General features: G+C 47.7%; 1 protein-coding gene across 1 annotated transcript in view; it reads left to right on the forward strand.

Annotated features, from left to right (window-relative positions):
- The first annotated feature begins 302 nt into the window (after positions 1-302).
- Positions 303-18,536, forward strand: part of LOC126196150 (F-box only protein 9) — a 112,239-nt gene continuing 94,005 nt past the window's right edge. The window contains exons 1-2 of the mRNA XM_049934545.1: positions 303-438; positions 610-774. Of these exons, the coding sequence (XP_049790502.1) occupies positions 436-438; positions 610-774 (168 nt within the window). The 5' untranslated portion in view covers positions 303-435. The remainder of the gene's footprint in view (positions 439-609; positions 775-18,536) is intronic.

An 18,536-nucleotide genomic window follows, 5' to 3' on the forward strand; every position in this document is an offset into this window, starting at 1 on the left:
TATGTATGCAGTTAATACAGTCCTTCGTTGTTGTTTGCTGAAGTGTTTTGTAAAATTATGTGCCAAAGGCTACAACGACTATGGATGGTCACTCTTCAATAAAAAGGGACTGATATATCTACAATCTTATCATTTTCTGATATTTTAAATATAGACGAATTTTAATGAACGAATTTATTGTTAATTACGAGTTTCGTACACTAGAGGGAAAAAATAGATGGTAGTACACGTCGTAACACGATCATGGCTGCGTATTCCACATATTTTCCTTGAATTCTTTGATTGTATTGTCTTCGTGAAGCGTCTGCTGAAGTTGTGCTTTGCTAGCAAGCATGGCTGCTGTGTTTATGGCAAGAAAATATTTTGAATCTGTTATAAGATTTTCTGACCGAGAATCTGTGCCCTGAATTGACGTCTGTACAAAAACCAAGCAGAATGGTGAGATACAAGCGAGTATTCGTTTGAAATAATTGCTGTGAAGAAGCTAAACATGTAATTACGCAGTGAATATTGTTAGTAAACAGTACAATATTAAAAAAAAAAAAAGTGTCGCCCGTTGTGTTCCGTAAATGACATATGTATGCGAGTGACAGAAATTATTTCTTTCAGTCAGACGCTCACCGCAATGAGAGATCATCTTCAGGAAGTACTACCGGGTCGACAGCTTCTGCAGGGGGGAGTAACCCATCAGGAGCAGGACAGGGTGGTGCCAGCGAGGAGAGTGAGGAGCAGGAAGAACCTTCTTCTTCTAGCCTCACGAACAATAATGATGAGGTACTTATTTTCATGTCACATATGATCTGTTCCTAATTTACAGTATTTATGATTATGAAGACAATATGAAGTGATTTCGTATAATAGATGATGGTTCCACCAGGTTAGTGAGAATTTAGTACAACTCTCATAGCGCATTTGTCGATACGTGGAAACTTGAAAATGTATTACAAATACATAATGAGTCACACAGATATGCAGCATGTAAATTGTTTCTACATTTCATGTTTTATTAACCTGAAGATAATTTCATGTATGTTGCCTACTTTTACATGTAGCACTTTAATGTTGCTGCCACCTTTCTGCGTATAAAGGCAAAGTACACGTTTACAGGAGGGTAAAAGATTAAATGCTTCCACAAAGATATAGGGGAGCAGAAACATATTTAGTTTGTTGCACTATGGAGGCAGACTGTGTGGAGAGAGTGTGTGTGTGTGTCACATTTACTCACAGCGTGGCCGTGGTAACAGCAACTGATACATTGAAACCCTTCTTCGTAACATGAAGTATTGAGTTTCATTTGTATGATTGTAAGAATCTTATAATTCTTCCGCACTTGTTGTTAACTTGTTCAAGTCTGCTTAATAACATGAGGTTGCCATATACAGGAGCAAATCACACAAAAAAATTAATGTGCAGTAGTTACATTATTGGCTCCCAGCATCTGACAATGATAATTGCTTCCTGCGGTTCTGAGTGACACAGCACTTGTGAATGGAACAGAAAGTACAAACGAGCAATTTGATTGATTGTTGGTGTGTTAGCTGTCCTATTAAAAACTAGCTGTTAACCACTTTGACATATATATCCACATGCCAGTGTGTAGTGTGTGCTGAAATGCCACCCCACCCCCTCCGCTTCCTAGTGCCAAAAGCTTCATTTATGCACTATTCCAGAAGAAAGAAATGTGTTTAATAGAAAAGAGGCTTTGTTGTGATCAGAATAAGGCAATAAACTTTACTTAGCTTATGTACTACGCCGCATGTGAAGCATGGACCTTACCATTGGTGGGATGGCTCGCGGGCCTCGACAATAAAGATAGCCATTTTGTAGGTACCACCACAATGGAGGGTTATCTGTTGAGAGGCCAGACAGATGTATGGTTCCTGAAGAGACGCAGCATTCTTTTTAGTAGTTGCAAGGGTAGAAGTCTGGATGATTGACTGATGTGGCCTTGTAACTTCAGCCAAAACGGCCTTGCTGTGCTGGTAATGTGAACAACTAAAAGCAAGGGGAAAGTGCAGCCATAACATTTCCCAAGAACATGCAGTTCTACTTTATGGTTAAATGATGATGGAATCCTCGTGGGTGAAATATTCCAAACATAAAATAGTCCCCCAGTTGGATCTCCTGGTGGGGACTACTCAGGTGGGTGTCATTATTGGGGAGAAACAAAACTGGCATTCTACAGATTGGAGTGTGAAATGTTAGATCCCTTAATCGGGCAGTAGGTTAGAACATTTAAAATGGGAGATAGGTTGAAGTTAGATATAATGGGAATTAGTGAATTTCAGTGGTAGGAGGAACAGGTATTCTGGTCAGGTGAACACGGGGCTATAAATATAAAATCAAATAGGGATAATGGAAGTGTAGGTTATGCCAACTACTATGCATATGATGAAGAGATTGAAGAAATGTATGATGAGATAAAAGAAATTATTCAGATAATTAAAGGAGATTAAAATTTAATTATGGTGGGGAACTGGAATTCATTAATAGGAAAAGGAAGAGAAGAAAAAATAGTAGGTGAATATGGACTAAGGGAAAGGAATAAAAGAGGGAGTCACCTGATAGAATTTTGCACAGAGCATAATTTAATCATAACTAACACTTGGTTTAAGACTCATGAAAGATGGTTGTATACATGAGAGAGACTTGTAGGCTATGGAAGGTTTCAAATTGATTGTATAATTGTAAGACAGAGATTTTGGAGCCATATTTTAAATTGTAACACATTTACAGCGGCAGGTGTGGTCTCGGACCCCAATTTATTGATTATGGACTGTAGATTAAAACTGAAGAAATTGGAAAAAGATAGGAAATTAAGGAGACAGGACCAGAGGTTGTTGAGAGCTACAGAGGGAGCATTATAGAATGGCTGACTAGAACAGGCTATAGGAATACAGTAGGAAGTGAAGGGGTCACTTTAAGAGATGAAATACTGAAGGAAGCAGAGGAGAAAATTTAAAAATGCAGCAAATGAAGCAGGCGAAAGGGAATACAAATATTTAAAAATGAAATTGACAGAAGTGCAAAATTACTCAGCAGGAATGGCTAAAGGGCAAATCTAAGAATATAGAAGCATGTTTCACTAGGGGAAAGATAAATGCCATCTACAGGAATATTAGAGAGGCCTTTGGGGAAAATAAAAGTAGGTGTATGAATATCAAGAGCTCAGATGGTAAAACAGATCTAAGCAAAGAAGGGGAAGCTGAAAGGTGGGTGGAGTATATAGAGGGTCTATACAAGGGAGATGAGCTTGAAAGCAACATTATAGGAAGGGAAGTGGATGTAGATGAAGATAAGATGGAGATATGATACTGTGAGAAGAATATGACAACACTCAGAAGATCTTAAGATGAAACAAGGCCCTGGGAGTAGAAAATATTCTGTCAGAAATACCTATAGCCTTGGGAGAGCCAGCCAAGGCAAAACTCTTCCATCTGGTGTGCAAGCTGTGTGAGACAGATGATACGTCCTCAGTCTTCAAGGAGGATGTAGTAATTCCAATTCCAAAGAAAGCAGTTGCTGACAATTGTGAAAATTCCTGACTATGAGTTTACTGAGTCATGGTTGCACAATGCTAACACAAATCCTTTACAGAAGAATGGAAAACCTAGTAGAAGTAGACCTCAGGGAAGATCAGTTTACATTCCAGAGAAATGTAGTAAAATGTGAGGCAATACTGATCTTATGACTTACCTTGGAAGATAGGTTACGGAAAGGCAAACCTACATTTATAGCATTTTTGGACACTGAGAGAGCTTTTGACAATGTTGACTGGAATACTCTCTTTGAAATTCTGAAGTTAGCAGGGGTAAAACCAAGGAGCAAAAGGCTATTTACAACTTGTACAGAAACCAGATGGCAGTTAATTGAGTCAAAGGGCATGAAAGGGAGGCACTAGTTGAAAAGCAAGTGAGACAAGGTTGTAGCCTGACCCCGATGTTCTTCAATATGTAGATCAAACAAGCAGTAAAGGAAACAAAAGAAAAATTTAGATTAGGAATTAAAGTTTAGGGAGAAGAAATAAAAACTTTGATGTTTGCCGATGACATTGTAATTCTGACAGAGAGAGCAAATGACTTGGAAGAGCAGTTGAAAGGAATAAACAATGTCTTGAAAGTAGGATATGAGATGAACATTAATAAAAGCAAGACAAGGATAATAGAAAATAGTCAAATCAAATCAGAGGAATTAAATTAGGAAATGAGACATATAAGGTTATATACGAGGTTTGCTATTTGGGCAGCAAAATTACTGATGATGGCCAAAGTAGAGAGGATATAAAATGTAGACTGACTGTGACAAGAAAAGCAAATTATTAACATTGATTACAGATTAAAGTATGAGGAAGTCTTTACTGAAAGTATTTGTCCAGAGTGTAGCCATGTATGGAAGTGAAACATGGACGATAAACAGCTTAGAGAAAAAGAGAATAGAAACTTTCATAATGTGGTGCTACAGAAGATGCTGAAGATTAGATGGATCATCACGTACCTAATGAGGATATATTGAATAGAATTGGGAAGACAAGGAACTTCAGGCACAACTTGACTAAAAGAAGGGATCGGTTTATTGGGTACATTCTGAGATATCAAGGAATCACTAGTTTAGTATTGGAGGAAGGAGTGGGGTGTAAAAATCGTAGAGGGAGACCAAGAAATGAATGTGGTAAGCAAATTCAGAAAGATATAGGTTGCAGTAGTTATTCGGGGTGGAAGAGGCTCCCACAAGATAGAGTAGTGTAAAGAGCTGCATCAAAACAGTCTTCGCACTGAAGACCACAACAACAATAACAAAAACATGTACTGTGAGATGAAAGTAACGTATCTTGTTAGCAGTGATTATGTAGCCTGGTTAACACTAAAGTGAACACAAGCAGGCAGAGAATTCTTGTGGATGTAAATGGTAAACAATATCGAGTGAACAGCACTTGGTCATGTTTGTTCACATTCACATGGTGTCCCTCGTGTTCTGCTGCTTACCTTTCAGTGAATTCTTACAGTGTTTCCCTTTGGTATTTGTCTCAGTGGGAACAGCCTAAAGAGAACTCACCTTCAGAGTCCGTGCACGTAGGATCCACTATTTCTTCTTTTTGTTTTACATATACTATACCATTTGCACCCTGGTAAAAAACCATATATTAAAAAATGCATAAGATAAATGAAACTAAATACTGTGTATGAAAAACAGTGAAGACATTATTATGTGCCATCACATTTAGAATTTTTTAATGAGTATGTTCAAAGTGAGAGCCATTTGCATGGCATTACTCATGTACACACTGCATCACTGATGAGCTCAGTGCTGTCAACATATCTAGAGTAATCATGTCACAAGCAGCACTCATTCATTATCTCACGTCCTCTACAGTCATTGGGCCCTCTTGTTGCTTTACATGACCCCAAAGTAAAAAGTCTGAGGGCATGAGTCAGATGATCATGCTGGACACCTCTGAATAGGACTACCCTTCCTACCCACCAGTTTGGGAATAGGCAGTTTAATGTATCTCTTATTAACAAAGAACTGTAGGCAGGACATTCATCTTGTTGAGCCACGTCATTCAGCAAGTTTTCAAGGGCACATTTTCTAGTAAGAAGAGTAAAGTGTTTATCAGAAGATATGTGTACTTTTGCCCATGTAACATATCATCAATAAATAAGGGCAGATCACGTGCTATCTGATTATGGCACACTGCACTCTACTGTTGATAAGTAGTGCACATTTCTGAAATTTACTCGCCCTTTATTTATAATGTGATGTCATTAGTAAACCCCCCCCCCCCCCTGCGGGTTCGGGGGTAAGAATAGGCCCGCGGTATTCCTGCCTGTCGTAAGAGGCGACTAAAAGGAGTCTCAAACGTTTCGGCCTTCTGTGATGGTCCCCTCTTGGGTTTGACCTCCTTTTTTCCAAATTTCTGTTGTTAGTGCGTGCCATTTGGGGAAGGACGCCTTACGTGGTGTTTTTCTATTGGTCCATCATGCACCACCATATTGCATGTTACCTATTGTCGTGTGGGGGGGATTACACCCAACATCTTCTGGGTTGTCTCCTTCTCGTCTTGTGCGCAATCCTCTTCTTAGCACCCACGACAACTGTGGACCCTTTCAACACCTAAAATCCAGCACGGTAGCCAGTCCGTTGTGGTGGGGTCGTCATGTACCCTCTTGGTGGTAGCCCCCTGACCACGCAGGGATCGCACTACAGATGCCAGAGCTGTTTCCTCCCCATGCATGCCAAGGAGTATGTGCCCATCTTGTCTGGGGCACGGGGACTCCGGGCAATGGGATATTGGCCAGGTACCCGTTGCTTTGGCTGGGTGGCGCCCTTGGGGAGAGCCCTTGTTCGGAGTAGGTGGCATCTGGGCGGATGTGGTGCAATGAAGCGCAATAAATCACACCAAGCTGGTGGTCGCACGGCCACCAGCATCTCTAAGCGAGGCAGAGTTGAGTTTGATGCTGCGCAATATGACCCTCAGTCGTTCCCCTCGTTGGCTGCGCCATGGGAGGGACGCCGATCTAGTGCCAAGCGGGAGCCTTATGTACCGCAAAACCTTGTCTGCAGCAGGACTGATGGTGACTCCTTTCTTACGACGAAGCCTCTGTTTTTTGTGGAACACCTGGGGGATAAGTTTGGGGAAGTGGCGGGGTTGTCTAAAATGAGGAATGGGTCCATCCTCCTCAAGACGTCCTCCCCAGCCCAGTCACGAGCGTTGCTCTTGTGTGATAAGCTGGGTGACATCCCTGTTACCGTCACTCCCCACAGTAGCTTAAATATGGTCCAGGGGATTATTTACCATCGTGACCTCTTGTTACAATCCGATGACGAGCTGAGAGCCGACTTGGACCGACGTGGTGTACATTTTGTCCGTCGTGTACATAGAGGACCCAAGACTAACAGGGTGGCCACCGGTGCCTTTATCTTGGCCTTCGAGGGTGATGTCTTGCCCGAGAAGGTCAAGGTAATGGTTTACCGTTGCGACGTCAAGCCATACGTCCCTCCCCTGATGCGGTGCTTCCAGTGCTGGAAGTTGGGCATATGTCCTCCCGTTGCCCATCCAGCGCTACATTGCAGACGCCCCTCTCATCCCGCTTTCCCGCTTCTCCATGTGCGCCTCCGCCTGTATGTGTCAACTGTGGGGAGCACCACTCTCCATGCTCGCCGGATTGCCCCGTTCTTCACAAGGAGCGGAAGATAATGGAATTTAAGACCCTGGACCGGCTTACTTATCGAGAGGCAAAACTGAAATATGAAAGGTTGTATCCTGCTTCCATTCAAACATCTTATGCTGCAGCCACGTTATCGTCGCCCACGCGAGCGATGGTTGTCGCCTCATCTGTGCCGCCTTCAGTGGGCCCTCGGGGCCGTGCATCTCTGTCTGCCCCCCTCGTGTCTGGGGGCAAGCCTTCCTCTGCTGCCCCCTTAGCAGTTGGGGGCAAACCCTCTTCTGTCGCTCCCCCCACGCTTACTTCGGGAGTGACATCTCCTCCAAGACCGGGGGGCTCCATCCCTCCCCCTCCTTCTCCGCCGGCGTTGCCTCTGCCGTTTCCTCTCTCGCGGAAGGGGTCCCTCGGGGCTCTCCCTTCCTCCATTTCTTCTCCTACCCAGCCGGATGTCAGCCAGTGGCTGAAGGTTCCGCCACCTGCTGGTCGTAGGGCTTCTGCGTCGTCGTCAGCCTCCGACGCTCCTTCAGAGAAGCTCTCCCAGCCCTCTCACCCTAAGGGCCGACGTGAGAAGAAGGAACGGAATGTGTCCAAGAAGAAGGATGTTCCGGCGGTTTCAGTACCGCCTGCTGTACATAGTCCTGGCTCTGGGGATGAGGTGGAGATCCTCGCCTCTGCCGCGGATCTCGCCCTTACGGAACCCTCGGGGGCCTTTCCTATGGACACAGCTGACTCTCCCCCGGTGGCGGCAGTTGGCTCTGAGGCGCCGTCTGCCTCTTAGTCGCATTCACGCCCTCCCAGTCCCTTCCTGCTTCCATTCTCCAGTGGAACTGCGGCGGTTATTTCCGCCACCTGCCTGAGCTCCGGATGCTTCTGAGTGTTTCCCCTGTTCTCTGCATTGCTCTGCAGGAAACTTGGTTTCCAGCAATGCGGACCCCCGCCCTTCGGGGTTATCGGGGATACTATAAGAACCGTGCTGCCTGTCAACGAGCGTCAGGTGGGGTTTGCCTCTTTGTTCACCACTCTGTCTGTAGCTCGCCAGTACCCCGTCTGACGCCTTTAGAGGCAGTCGCTGCCAGGGTTGAGCTCTCGCCAGCTATTACTGTTTGCTCTGTTTACATTCCTCTGGATGGGGAGCTCCACCGACATGTCTTGACTGCGCTGCTGGCTCAGCTCCCGCCACCATTGCTGCTTCTGGGCGATTTCAATGCCCACAACCCTCTACGGGGTGGGACTGTCTCCGATGACCGCGGTCGGGCCGTGGAGCATGTGTTGGCTCAGCTCGACCTTAGCCTCTTGAATACCGGTGCTCCCACGCATTTCAGTGTGGCCCATGGCTCGTTCTCAGCCATCGATCTCTCTCTTTGCAGCCCCGGACTTGTCCCATCCCTCCACTGGAGAGTGCATTTTGACCTGTGTGGTAGTGACCATTTTCCCATCTATTTGTCACTGCCCCAGTGTCATTCTTCTGGGCGCCTGCCCCGCTGGGCTCTCCGCAGGGCTGACTGGCCGGCTTTTACTTCCCCTGTAACCATCAAGTCTCCCCCACAGGGTGACATTGACGAGGTAGTCCGTGTCTTAACCACATCAATCATTTCAGCGGCCAAGGCTGCCATCGCCCGCTCTTCTGGACTCCCTCGGAGGAAGGCTGTACCCTGGTGGTCGCCGGAGATTGCTGAGGCTATTCGCGACAGTAGGCGGGCCCTCCAGCGTCATAAGCGGCACCCGTCTCTAGAGACCCTCATCGCCTTTAAGAGGCGCTGTGCCTTGGCCCGTCGTCTTATTGCACGGCGTAAGCAGGAGTGCTGGGAGAGGTATGTCTCATCCTTGGGCTCCCGTGTCTCTCCCTCGCTCGTGTGGTCCCGGATCCGGCGGATTTATGGATACCAGACCCCTATGGGTGTCCCTGGGATCTCCTTGGACGGCGCTGTCTGCACGGACGCTGCCGCCATTGCTGAACACCTTGCCGTGCACTTTGCTAAGAGCTCTGCGACTGCCACTTACCCCCCCGCCTTTCGCTCTCTAACGGAGCGAGCCGAGCAGACGCCGTTATCATTCCACACGCGTCATTCTGAAAAATACAATGCTCCTTTCCGCGAGAGGGAATTCCTCGCTGCCCTCGCCGATTGCCCTGACACAGCACCAGGACCGGACTGCATCCACGCGCAGATGCTGAAGCATCTCTCCAGGGACTGCCAGCGACACATCCTCACCATCTTTAACCGCATTTGGAGCGAGGGCATGTTCCCGTCGCAATGACGAGAGGGTGTTATTGTCCCCATCTTGAAGCCCGGTGCGAACCCACTGGCGGTGGACAGCTGTTGTCCCATTACCCTCACCAACGTTTTGTGCAAATTGCTCGAACGTATGGTGGGGCGGCGTTTGTGTTGGGTCCTTGAGTCGCGCGGTCTCCTTGCTCCATCCCAAGGTGGCTTCCGTCGGGGCCGGTCTGCAGCGGACAATTTGGTGCGGCTGGAATCTGCTATCCGTACGGCTTTTGCCCGACGTCAGCATCTCGTTGCTGTCTTTTTTGATCTGCGGAAGGCATATGACATCACATGGAGGCATCACATCGTTGCTACGTTGCATGAGTGGGGTCTTCGTGGTCGGCTCCCGGCTTTTCTTCAAACCTTTTTATTGCACCGCTCTTTCCGGGTGCAAGTCGGTGCCACCTCTAGTTCATCTTATACACAGGAGAATGGGGTCCCGCAGGGCTCGGTGTTGAGCGTCTCCTTATTTCTAGTGGCCATTAATGGTCTGGCTGCAGCCGTGGGGTCGTCGGTGTCTTCTTCTTTGTATGCCGACGACTTCTGCATCTCCTTTAGCTCCATGACTACGGGAGTCGCCGAACGCAGGCTGCAAGTAGCCGTTCGCAAGGCAGCATCATGGGCTCTGACTCATGGTTTTCAGTTCTCTGCAGCCAAGTCTCGAGTTATGCACTTCTGCAGGCGTCGGACGGTCCACCCTCATCCTGAACTTTACCTCGACGGCCACTTGCTTGAAGTGGTGGACACTTGCCGCTTCTTAGGACTCGTGTTTGATGCCCGGCTCACATGGGTTCCTCATATTACTCAGCTGAAGCAACAATGCTGGCGGCACCTCAACGCCCTCCGCTGCCTGAGCCACACATCTTGGGGTGCAAGATCGCTGCACGCTGTTGCGATTATACAGGGCTCTTGAGCAGTCCCGGCTTGATTATGGGAGCCTGGCCTATGGGTCTGCATCACCTTCAGTGTTGACGATGTTAGACCCCATACACCACTGTGGGATTCGGCTTGCACAACTGGCACTTTCCGTACGAGCCCTGTGGATAGTCTACTGGTGGAGGCCGGGGTTCCCCCGCTGCGGATTCGCCGCCATCGACTGCTTGCCGACTATGCTGTCCACGTGCATTGCTTGCCGGGCCATCCCAATCTTCGCCTGCTTTTCCCTGCCATGGTCCTCCATCTGCCAGAACGGCGACCTCGGTCTGGGCTTTCCATAGCTGTCCGCGTCCAGTCCCTGCTGTCGGAACTGGGGTCATTCCCTCTTCTGCCTCCCTTCCGGGTCCGTGCACCTACGCCTCCCTGGTGTTTGCCCCGGCCGGCCGTCCGTCCGTCTGGACTTGGCACAGGGACCCAAGGACTCGGTTCCGCCTGTGGCCCTCCGTCGCCGTTTTCTTGCGCTCCTCGCCTCATTTTCGGGCTGTGAGACTGTCTACACTGATGGTTCCCTGGTTGATGGTCGCACTGCCTACGCTTTTGCTCACGCTGCCCATGTTGAACAGCGCTCCTTGCCAGCTGGCTGCAGTATTTTTACTGCAGAGCTGGTGGCCATATTGCGCTCTCTTGAGCATATGCGTTCCTGCTCAGGTACATCCATCGTCATCTGCAGTGACTCCCTGAGCAGCCTCCAGGCCATCGACCGCTGCTATCCCTCTTCTCCTCTGGTGTCCTCTATTCTGGTCGTTCAGTGGTCTTTGTTTGGACGCCAGGTCACGTTGGCATCCCGGGGAACGAACGTGTCGACAGGCTGGCCAAAGGGGCGATCGACGCCCCAGCTTTGGAGATCGGCCTCCCAGCTCGAGATCAGCGGCTGGTGTTGCGCCGTAAGGTGCTTGGGATGTGGTCTGCTGAGTGGCATGGCATGACAGCCCCGAATAAACTGCGGGCTGTCAAGGAGACGACCGATGTGTGGCGCTCCTCCCTGCGGGCTTCTCGCAGGGACTCTGTCATCCTGTGTCGGCTGCGCATCGGCCATACCTACCTGACGCACGGCCATCTTTTGCGTCAGGAGGATCCCCCCCCCCCCCCCCCCCCCCCCTCCTGTGTCGGTGTGGGTCCCGGCTGACGGTCGCCCACATTTTGTTGGAGTGTCCCCGACTGCGCACCCTCCGGCAATCTTTTAATCTCCCGGGCACTTTGCCTTTGGTTTTATGTGACGATACCTCCATGGCTGATGACGTTTTAAATTTTATCCGTGGTGGTCCTTTTTATGGTTCTATTTAGGGAGGTCTTGCACCTTTCCCTTTCTGTGTCTTTTGTCCTCGCGTCTCTCAACATTTGTTGCTGTTTTGGTGTGTCGTCGGATGGTTGACTCTTTCCCTTTTTTTTGTTCTCGTGGTCGGTCAACCGGTCTCCGGCCATCTTCTTTTCTTCTGTTTCTTTCTGTCTGGTGTTCATCTGTACTCTTCTTGTTTGTAGTGTTTGTTGCTGCATTTGTGTTCTTTTAGTGCCTGGGGTGGGAGTCTCCTCCCCCCTTTGGTTTTTACCTCCTCCGCAAATTTCCGGCTCGCCTGTTTTTGGAATGGGGGACTGATGACCTTCGCTGTTTAGTCCCCCTTAAACATCCCAACAACCACCACCATTAGTAAACACAGGGTTGCCACAAGTTCTGGAAATCAGGGAATTTCAAGCGTGTCAGGGGAAAAATATATATAAAGACACTGGAAAAGTCTCATTTTTGTCTCAGTGGATGAAATGGTTTGTTTACTGAGATGTCTTGCATCCTTACTGGCTGGGTGCTGCTTCCCTACTCCCTCCTTCTTACTGCTTCTCCCCTTCCTACCACTCCCCTCAACTTGCAGTCAGTGCTGCCACTTCTTGCCACTAGCCTAACAGCTGTCAATGAGAGGCAGGGATGCATGTTGTTTGGATGATTCTCAAGAGACTATTGATACAGCGGCCAGAGATGGCGGTCATATGCACAAGCTGTGTCTGAGTGATTGTGTGAATGTGTGATTTCTGACAAAGGCTGTAGCCAAAAATTTACTTGTGAGAGTGTGTTTGTCTTTTCTACACACCTGCCTGTGGCTCAGCGATCATCTTCACTGTGAGCTGATACTGTTGTGACTCGCCGATCTTTCAAAGTGCCGCCGCGCCGTTACACGCGTCCTCTACGTGCGGCGCTGTCTGCCAGCCATGCAGCAGCAGCGCCATCTGAGCGGCCAGCCGGCCAGCGGCCGCTAGACTTGGACTCAGTTATGATTTGACTGTTAAAGTGTACACACGTCTTACTCTGTTTACTCGATCTGTGACTTTCACATATTGCATCTTCCTTGAAATATATTTGTTCAACTTGAAGTTATAACAATTGGCAACGAGGATGGGATTTTTCTTTTCCATCGTTGACCCACATGTTTCCATGGCTACTTTAGAGCAACTATTGCAAGGTCTCATAGAACAGCAAACGCTTCTCACAAATGCGATTCGTGATTTCGTCGCGGCATCAAATGCGGGGCGTCTCTCGTTGTTGTCTCTACCTACTTTTCCTCCTTACGATGAGACAGCGGAAGACTGGTCTGATTACGAAAAACATCTCCGACAGCACTTCATGGCATTTCATGTCGCGGACGAACTAACATGTAAGCCTCTGTTCCTTTCATGGATTTCACCTCAAGTGTATCGGTTGTTATCGCAGTTGGCTCCTTTGAAAGATCCTGCGTCTTTGTCCTTTGCTGAAATGTGCTCGCTTCTGTCCGTCTATTTTCAAAAGCAAGCACGTGTGGTAGCCTCTTGTGTTGCCTTTTATCATTGTCAAAAACAACCAAATCAATCATTTCGCGCTTGGGGTGCTGAACTTCACGGCCTCAGTAGAAAGTGTCAATTTGTTACTGAAGTTCACAAAGAATCCTACGCCGATTCCATGGTACGGGATGCTATTATCCGATCGGTGCCCGACAAAGAAGTTGGGCAACGTGCCCTTCAGTTGGCAAATCCGACTCTAGATGAAGTCCTATCCATCGCTCAGTCTTTTGAAATTTCTCGCGCTGCTGGAGCGCAAATAGAGGTGTGGGGCGACATCGGGGAAATACAACCTCTGTGCGATGTTGACGAAGTGTGTGGCGTGTCCCCGCCGGCCAACGTGGCCACAGTACGCTCCCAAGCACAGCCTCAGCCTAACCGTAAACAAACCTCTAAGAAACTGCAGCAAAACCCACGGCAACTTCCTTCATGTCCACGGTGTTTTACGAAACATTCACGAGAATAATGTCCACAACATTGGGCTCTGTGTCACAAATGCAAAAAAAAAGGGGTCATGTGTCATCCGTTTGCAAATCCGACCGCATACATGATGTTCATGAACATGATGCTGATTCTGATTCTGTGTTGTCTGTCATTTGTACTTCTTCCCTTTCAGGGAAGTTATTCCTCACTGCCAAATACTTGGTCGAGATGTTCGCATTCAGGTGGATACTGGTTCTGCTGCCACTATCATCAATTCTCAGACGTATCTTCAGTTGGGTTCTCTAATCCTGTCACCTGTCACTAGGCAATTACGGACTTACAATAAAGAGAAGATTTCTCTCTTGGGACAATTTGATGCTGAGGTATCTTACAAATCTGTCATTCGCACTGTTCCCATATTTGTGGTTGACCATAGTAACACGGATAATATTTTTGGTTTCGATGCCTTTCGCGTTTTTGGGTTCTCCATAGATGACTCTGTTAGTATCGTCTCTGATGCTATTTCTTATGCTCAATTGGATTCCTTGTCGATGACATTTTTGTCCCTTTTTTCTCCTGGGTTAGGCCGTGCAAACGACTTTGAAGCTCATATTGTGCTCAAACCCACTGCTCGGCCTAAGTTTTTCAGGCTCAGCCCATTCCTGTGGCCCTTCGTGATCAGGTCAAACGGGAGCTGGATCGTCTCACTGCTTCAGGGGTCTTGCTTCCTGTCACTTCCAGTGAGTGGTCGTCTCCTGTCGTTGTCATTTCTAAGCCAAATGGTGATATTCGTCTCTGTGGCGATTTCAAAGCCACTGTAAATGCTCAATGCCTTATCGACACTTACCCTATGCCTCGACCTGAAGAATTGTTCACTAAACTTGCTGGAGGCCATTATTTTTCTAAACTTGACCCGTCAGAAGCTTATCATCAACTTCCTCTCGACGCTGCTTCCCGGCAGTTTCTGGTCCTTAACACACCTTTCGGCCTCTATCAGTACCAACGATTGCCATTCGGGGTTGCCAGCGCCCCTGCTCTCTTTCAGCGATTCTTGGAACAATTATTGCTCACTGTCCCTGGGTGCATAAATTACCTGGACGACATTGTTGTCACTGGTTCCACCACTGACAAACATCTTCAAAATCTTCTTAAGTGTAATCTTCAGAAATCAAAATTTTTTCAGGCATCTATCACATACTTGGGGTTTCAACTCTTTCGGGAGGGTATTCGTCCACTTCGGCAAACTGTCGCTGCGTTCAATGCCCTTCCTCGCCCTACATCTGTTAAGGAACTGCAGGCCTTCTTAGGGAAAATAGCATACTATCACAAGTTTTTACCGTCTGCTGCTTCGGTGGCTCAGCCGTTGCATCGCCTGCTGCATAAAAACGGACATGATTACTCTAGATATGTTGACAGCACTGAGCACTGGTCCATGTCATGCGATGCGGCTTTCCAGAAATTGAAGACTATGCTGAAACAGGCCCCATGCCTGGCTACTTATCGACCCGGCCAACATCTTGTTCTTGCCACGGACGCCTCTCAGTACGGGGTCGGTGCAGTCCTTGCGCACCGTTTTTCAGACGGTTCTGAACAACCCATTGCTTATGCCTCCAAAATGCTCACGGATGCCCAACAAAAGTATTCTCAAATTGAAAAAGAAGCTTTGGCCATTATTTATGCTCTTCATAAGTTTGGTGTTTTTCTCTATGGATCCAAAATTTATCTTGTTACGGGTCACAAACCACTTTTTTCCTTGTTTCATCCATCAACGTCACTTCCCGACAAGGCTGCACACCGTCTCCAGCGTTGGGCCCTTTACTTGTCTCGTTTCAATTATGAGCTTCATTTCCGGCCGACGGCTCAACATGCGAATGCTGATGCACTGTCTCGCCTTCCCATGGGTCCTGATCTGGCATTCGATAGGGACGAACTTTTGTGTTTCCACCTGGATGTTGCTGAGCAGTGGGTTGTGGACGGGTTCCCCATCACCGGGGACTGGCTGGCGGCTGCTACGGGTTCTGACCCTACCCTCTCCCGGGTTTTACGCTGTATTCAGAATGGTTGGCCAGATCGTCCGTCTGCTAAGACTTCTGATCCGTTGCGGAACTACTACGCTTTGCGTTACTGCCTCACGGCTAGGCATGGTGTTATCCTCCTTTCCACCGAAAATGCTTTGCCGCGTGTTGTGGTACCTGTGTCTTTGCGTGCTTCGGTCTTGCGCCTCCTTCACCAACGGCACTGGGGTGTCTCTCGCGCAAAATCTCTGGTGCGCTGTCATGTGTACTGGCCTGCCATCGACTCTGCGGCCCTTGTGCGTCACAGGCTGCCGCCCCGAAGTCATCTTTGTCACCGTGGCCTTCGCCTGAGAAGCCCTGGGAGCATATTCATGCTGACTTCACGGGACCTTTTTTAGGTACTTATTGGCATCTCGTTATTGACGCCTACTCTAACTTTCCTTTCATTGTCCATTGCACGTCGCCTACCACCGTGGCAACCAACAATGCTCTAGCTCGCATTTTCTCTTTGGAAGGCCTTCCCTCTACTTTTGTTACTGATAATGGTAGGCATGTTTGCCTCTTCCGATTTTGTGGATTTTTGTGCCTGTCACGGCGTCGTGCATGTCACGGCCCCTCCGTTCCATCCACAGTCGAACGGTGAGGCTGAACGACTGGTCTGCACATTTAAGGCTCAGATGAGGAAACTCCTGACTTCTTCTGTTGATGATGCGCTTCTCCAATATCTGGCTTCTTACCGTTTCACCCCCATGGGCGACCACAGCCCGGCTGAGCTCTTACATGGCTGACAGCCCCGCGCGCTACTTCAGATGGACACGGATGTTGCAGTGCGTCATTCGGACCAGCTTCGGCCTCGTGTGCCGGCAACGCATGTTCCGAATGCCGATACACCACCTTCGGCTCTACCTGATGCTCAGGATACTGGAATCTCTCATTACTCACAATGCAGTCCTCTCACCATCATATCGGTGCCAGCACAAGAAGTGACGCCACCAGAAGACGTGCCCATGCAGGAACCAGATGACTATCATCTGTCGGAGCTACTCTACTCGCCTCCTTCTCCTACGGATGTGGACACATCGCCCATGTCTCCTGTTATAACAACTGGACTTGCCGCAACGGTCAGATTGGTGCACGGGGTCCCAGCAGATCGACTCCCACGTCTCCTGTCGTCTCGACCCGTTATCATCAGGGACACTTCCATCCGTACGGGAAGCCTCCTCCTCGAGACTTTATGGCCAGTCAAACAACACCTATGGACGTTAGCAATCTACAGGCCACCTCCATCAAGACCTGTGCAAAAAATTCAAAGGTGGGAAAAGCGTTGTGGCTCGCCGATCTTTCAAAGTGCCACCGCCCAGTTACGCGCGTCCTCTACATGCGGTGCTGACTGCCAGCCACACAGCAGCAGTGCCACCTAACCAGCCAGACAGCCGGCGGCCGCTAGACTTGGACTCAGTTATGATTTGACTGTTAAAGTGTACACTCGTCTTAGTCTGTTTACTTGATCTGGGACTTTCACATATTGCATCTTCCTTGAAATATATTTCTTCAACTTGAAGTTATTACAGATACCTATCCTCATTAGTACTGATTCTCAAGAGTATTTGTGCAAATTATCTCTTGCATGGTTTGATCACTGCAATCTCATTTCATCAACATGGTGTCTGTGACATGTGAATAGCGGCCCACATGAATGGAAGAACCCTGGAGATACTAAAAGGTTTCAGATAGATTATATAATGGTAAGACAGAGATTTAGGAACCAGGTTTTAAATTGTAAGACATTTCCAGGGGCAGATGTGGACTCAGACCACAATCTATTGGTTATGAACTGAAGATTAAAACTGAAGAAACTGCAAAACGGTGGGAATTTAAGGAGATGGGACCTGGATAAACTGAAAGAACCAGAGGTTGTACAGAATTTCAGGGAGGGCATAAGGGAACAATTGACAGGAATGGGGGAAAGAAATACGGTAGAAGAAGAATGGGTAGCTTTGACGGATTAAATAGTGAAGGCAGCAGAGGATCAAGTAGGTAAAAAGACGAGGGCAAGTAGAAATCCTTGGGTGACAGAAGAAATACTGAATTTAATTGATGAAAGGAGGAAATATAAAAATGCATTAAATGAAGCAGGCAAAAAGGAATACAAACGTCTCAAAAATGAGATCGAAAGGGAGTGCAAAATGGCCGAGCAGGGATGGCTAGAGGACAAATGTAAGGATGTAGAGGCTTATCTCACTAGGGGTAAGATAGATACTGCCTACAGGAAAATTAAAGAGACCTTTGGAGGAAAGAGAGCCACTTGTATGAATATCAAGAGCTCAGATGGAAACCCAATTCTAAGCAAAGAAGGGAAAGCAGAAAGGTGGAAGGGTCTATACAGTGGCAATGTTCTTGAGGACAATATTATGGAAATGGAAGAGGATGTAGATGAAGATGAAATGGGAGATACGATATTGCGTGAAGAGTTTGACAGAGCACTGAAAGACCTGAGTAGAAACAAGGCCCCAGGAGTAGACAACATTCCATTAGAACTACTGATGGCTTTGGGAGAGCCAGTCCTGACAAAACTCTACCATCTGGTGAGCAAAATGTATGACACAGGCGAAATACCCTCAGACTTCAAGAAGAATATAATAATTCCAATCCGAAAGAAAGCAGGTGTTGACAGATGTGAAAATTACCGAACTATCAGTTTAATAAGTCACAGCTGCAATATACTAACGCGAATTTTTTACAGACGAATGGAAAAACTTGTAGAAGCCGACCTCAGGGAAGATCAGTTTGGATTCCATATAAATGTTGGAACACTGTCGACTTAGAGAAAGCTTTTGACAGTGTTGACTGGAATGCTCTCTTTCAAATTCTGAAGGTGGCAGGAGTAAAATACAGGGAGCGAAAGGCTATTTACAATTTGTACAGAAACCAGATTG

The sequence above is a fragment of the Schistocerca nitens genome, chromosome 1 (assembly GCF_023898315.1).
Source record: "Schistocerca nitens isolate TAMUIC-IGC-003100 chromosome 1, iqSchNite1.1, whole genome shotgun sequence".
NCBI classification, from domain to species: Eukaryota; Metazoa; Arthropoda; class Insecta; order Orthoptera; family Acrididae; genus Schistocerca; species Schistocerca nitens.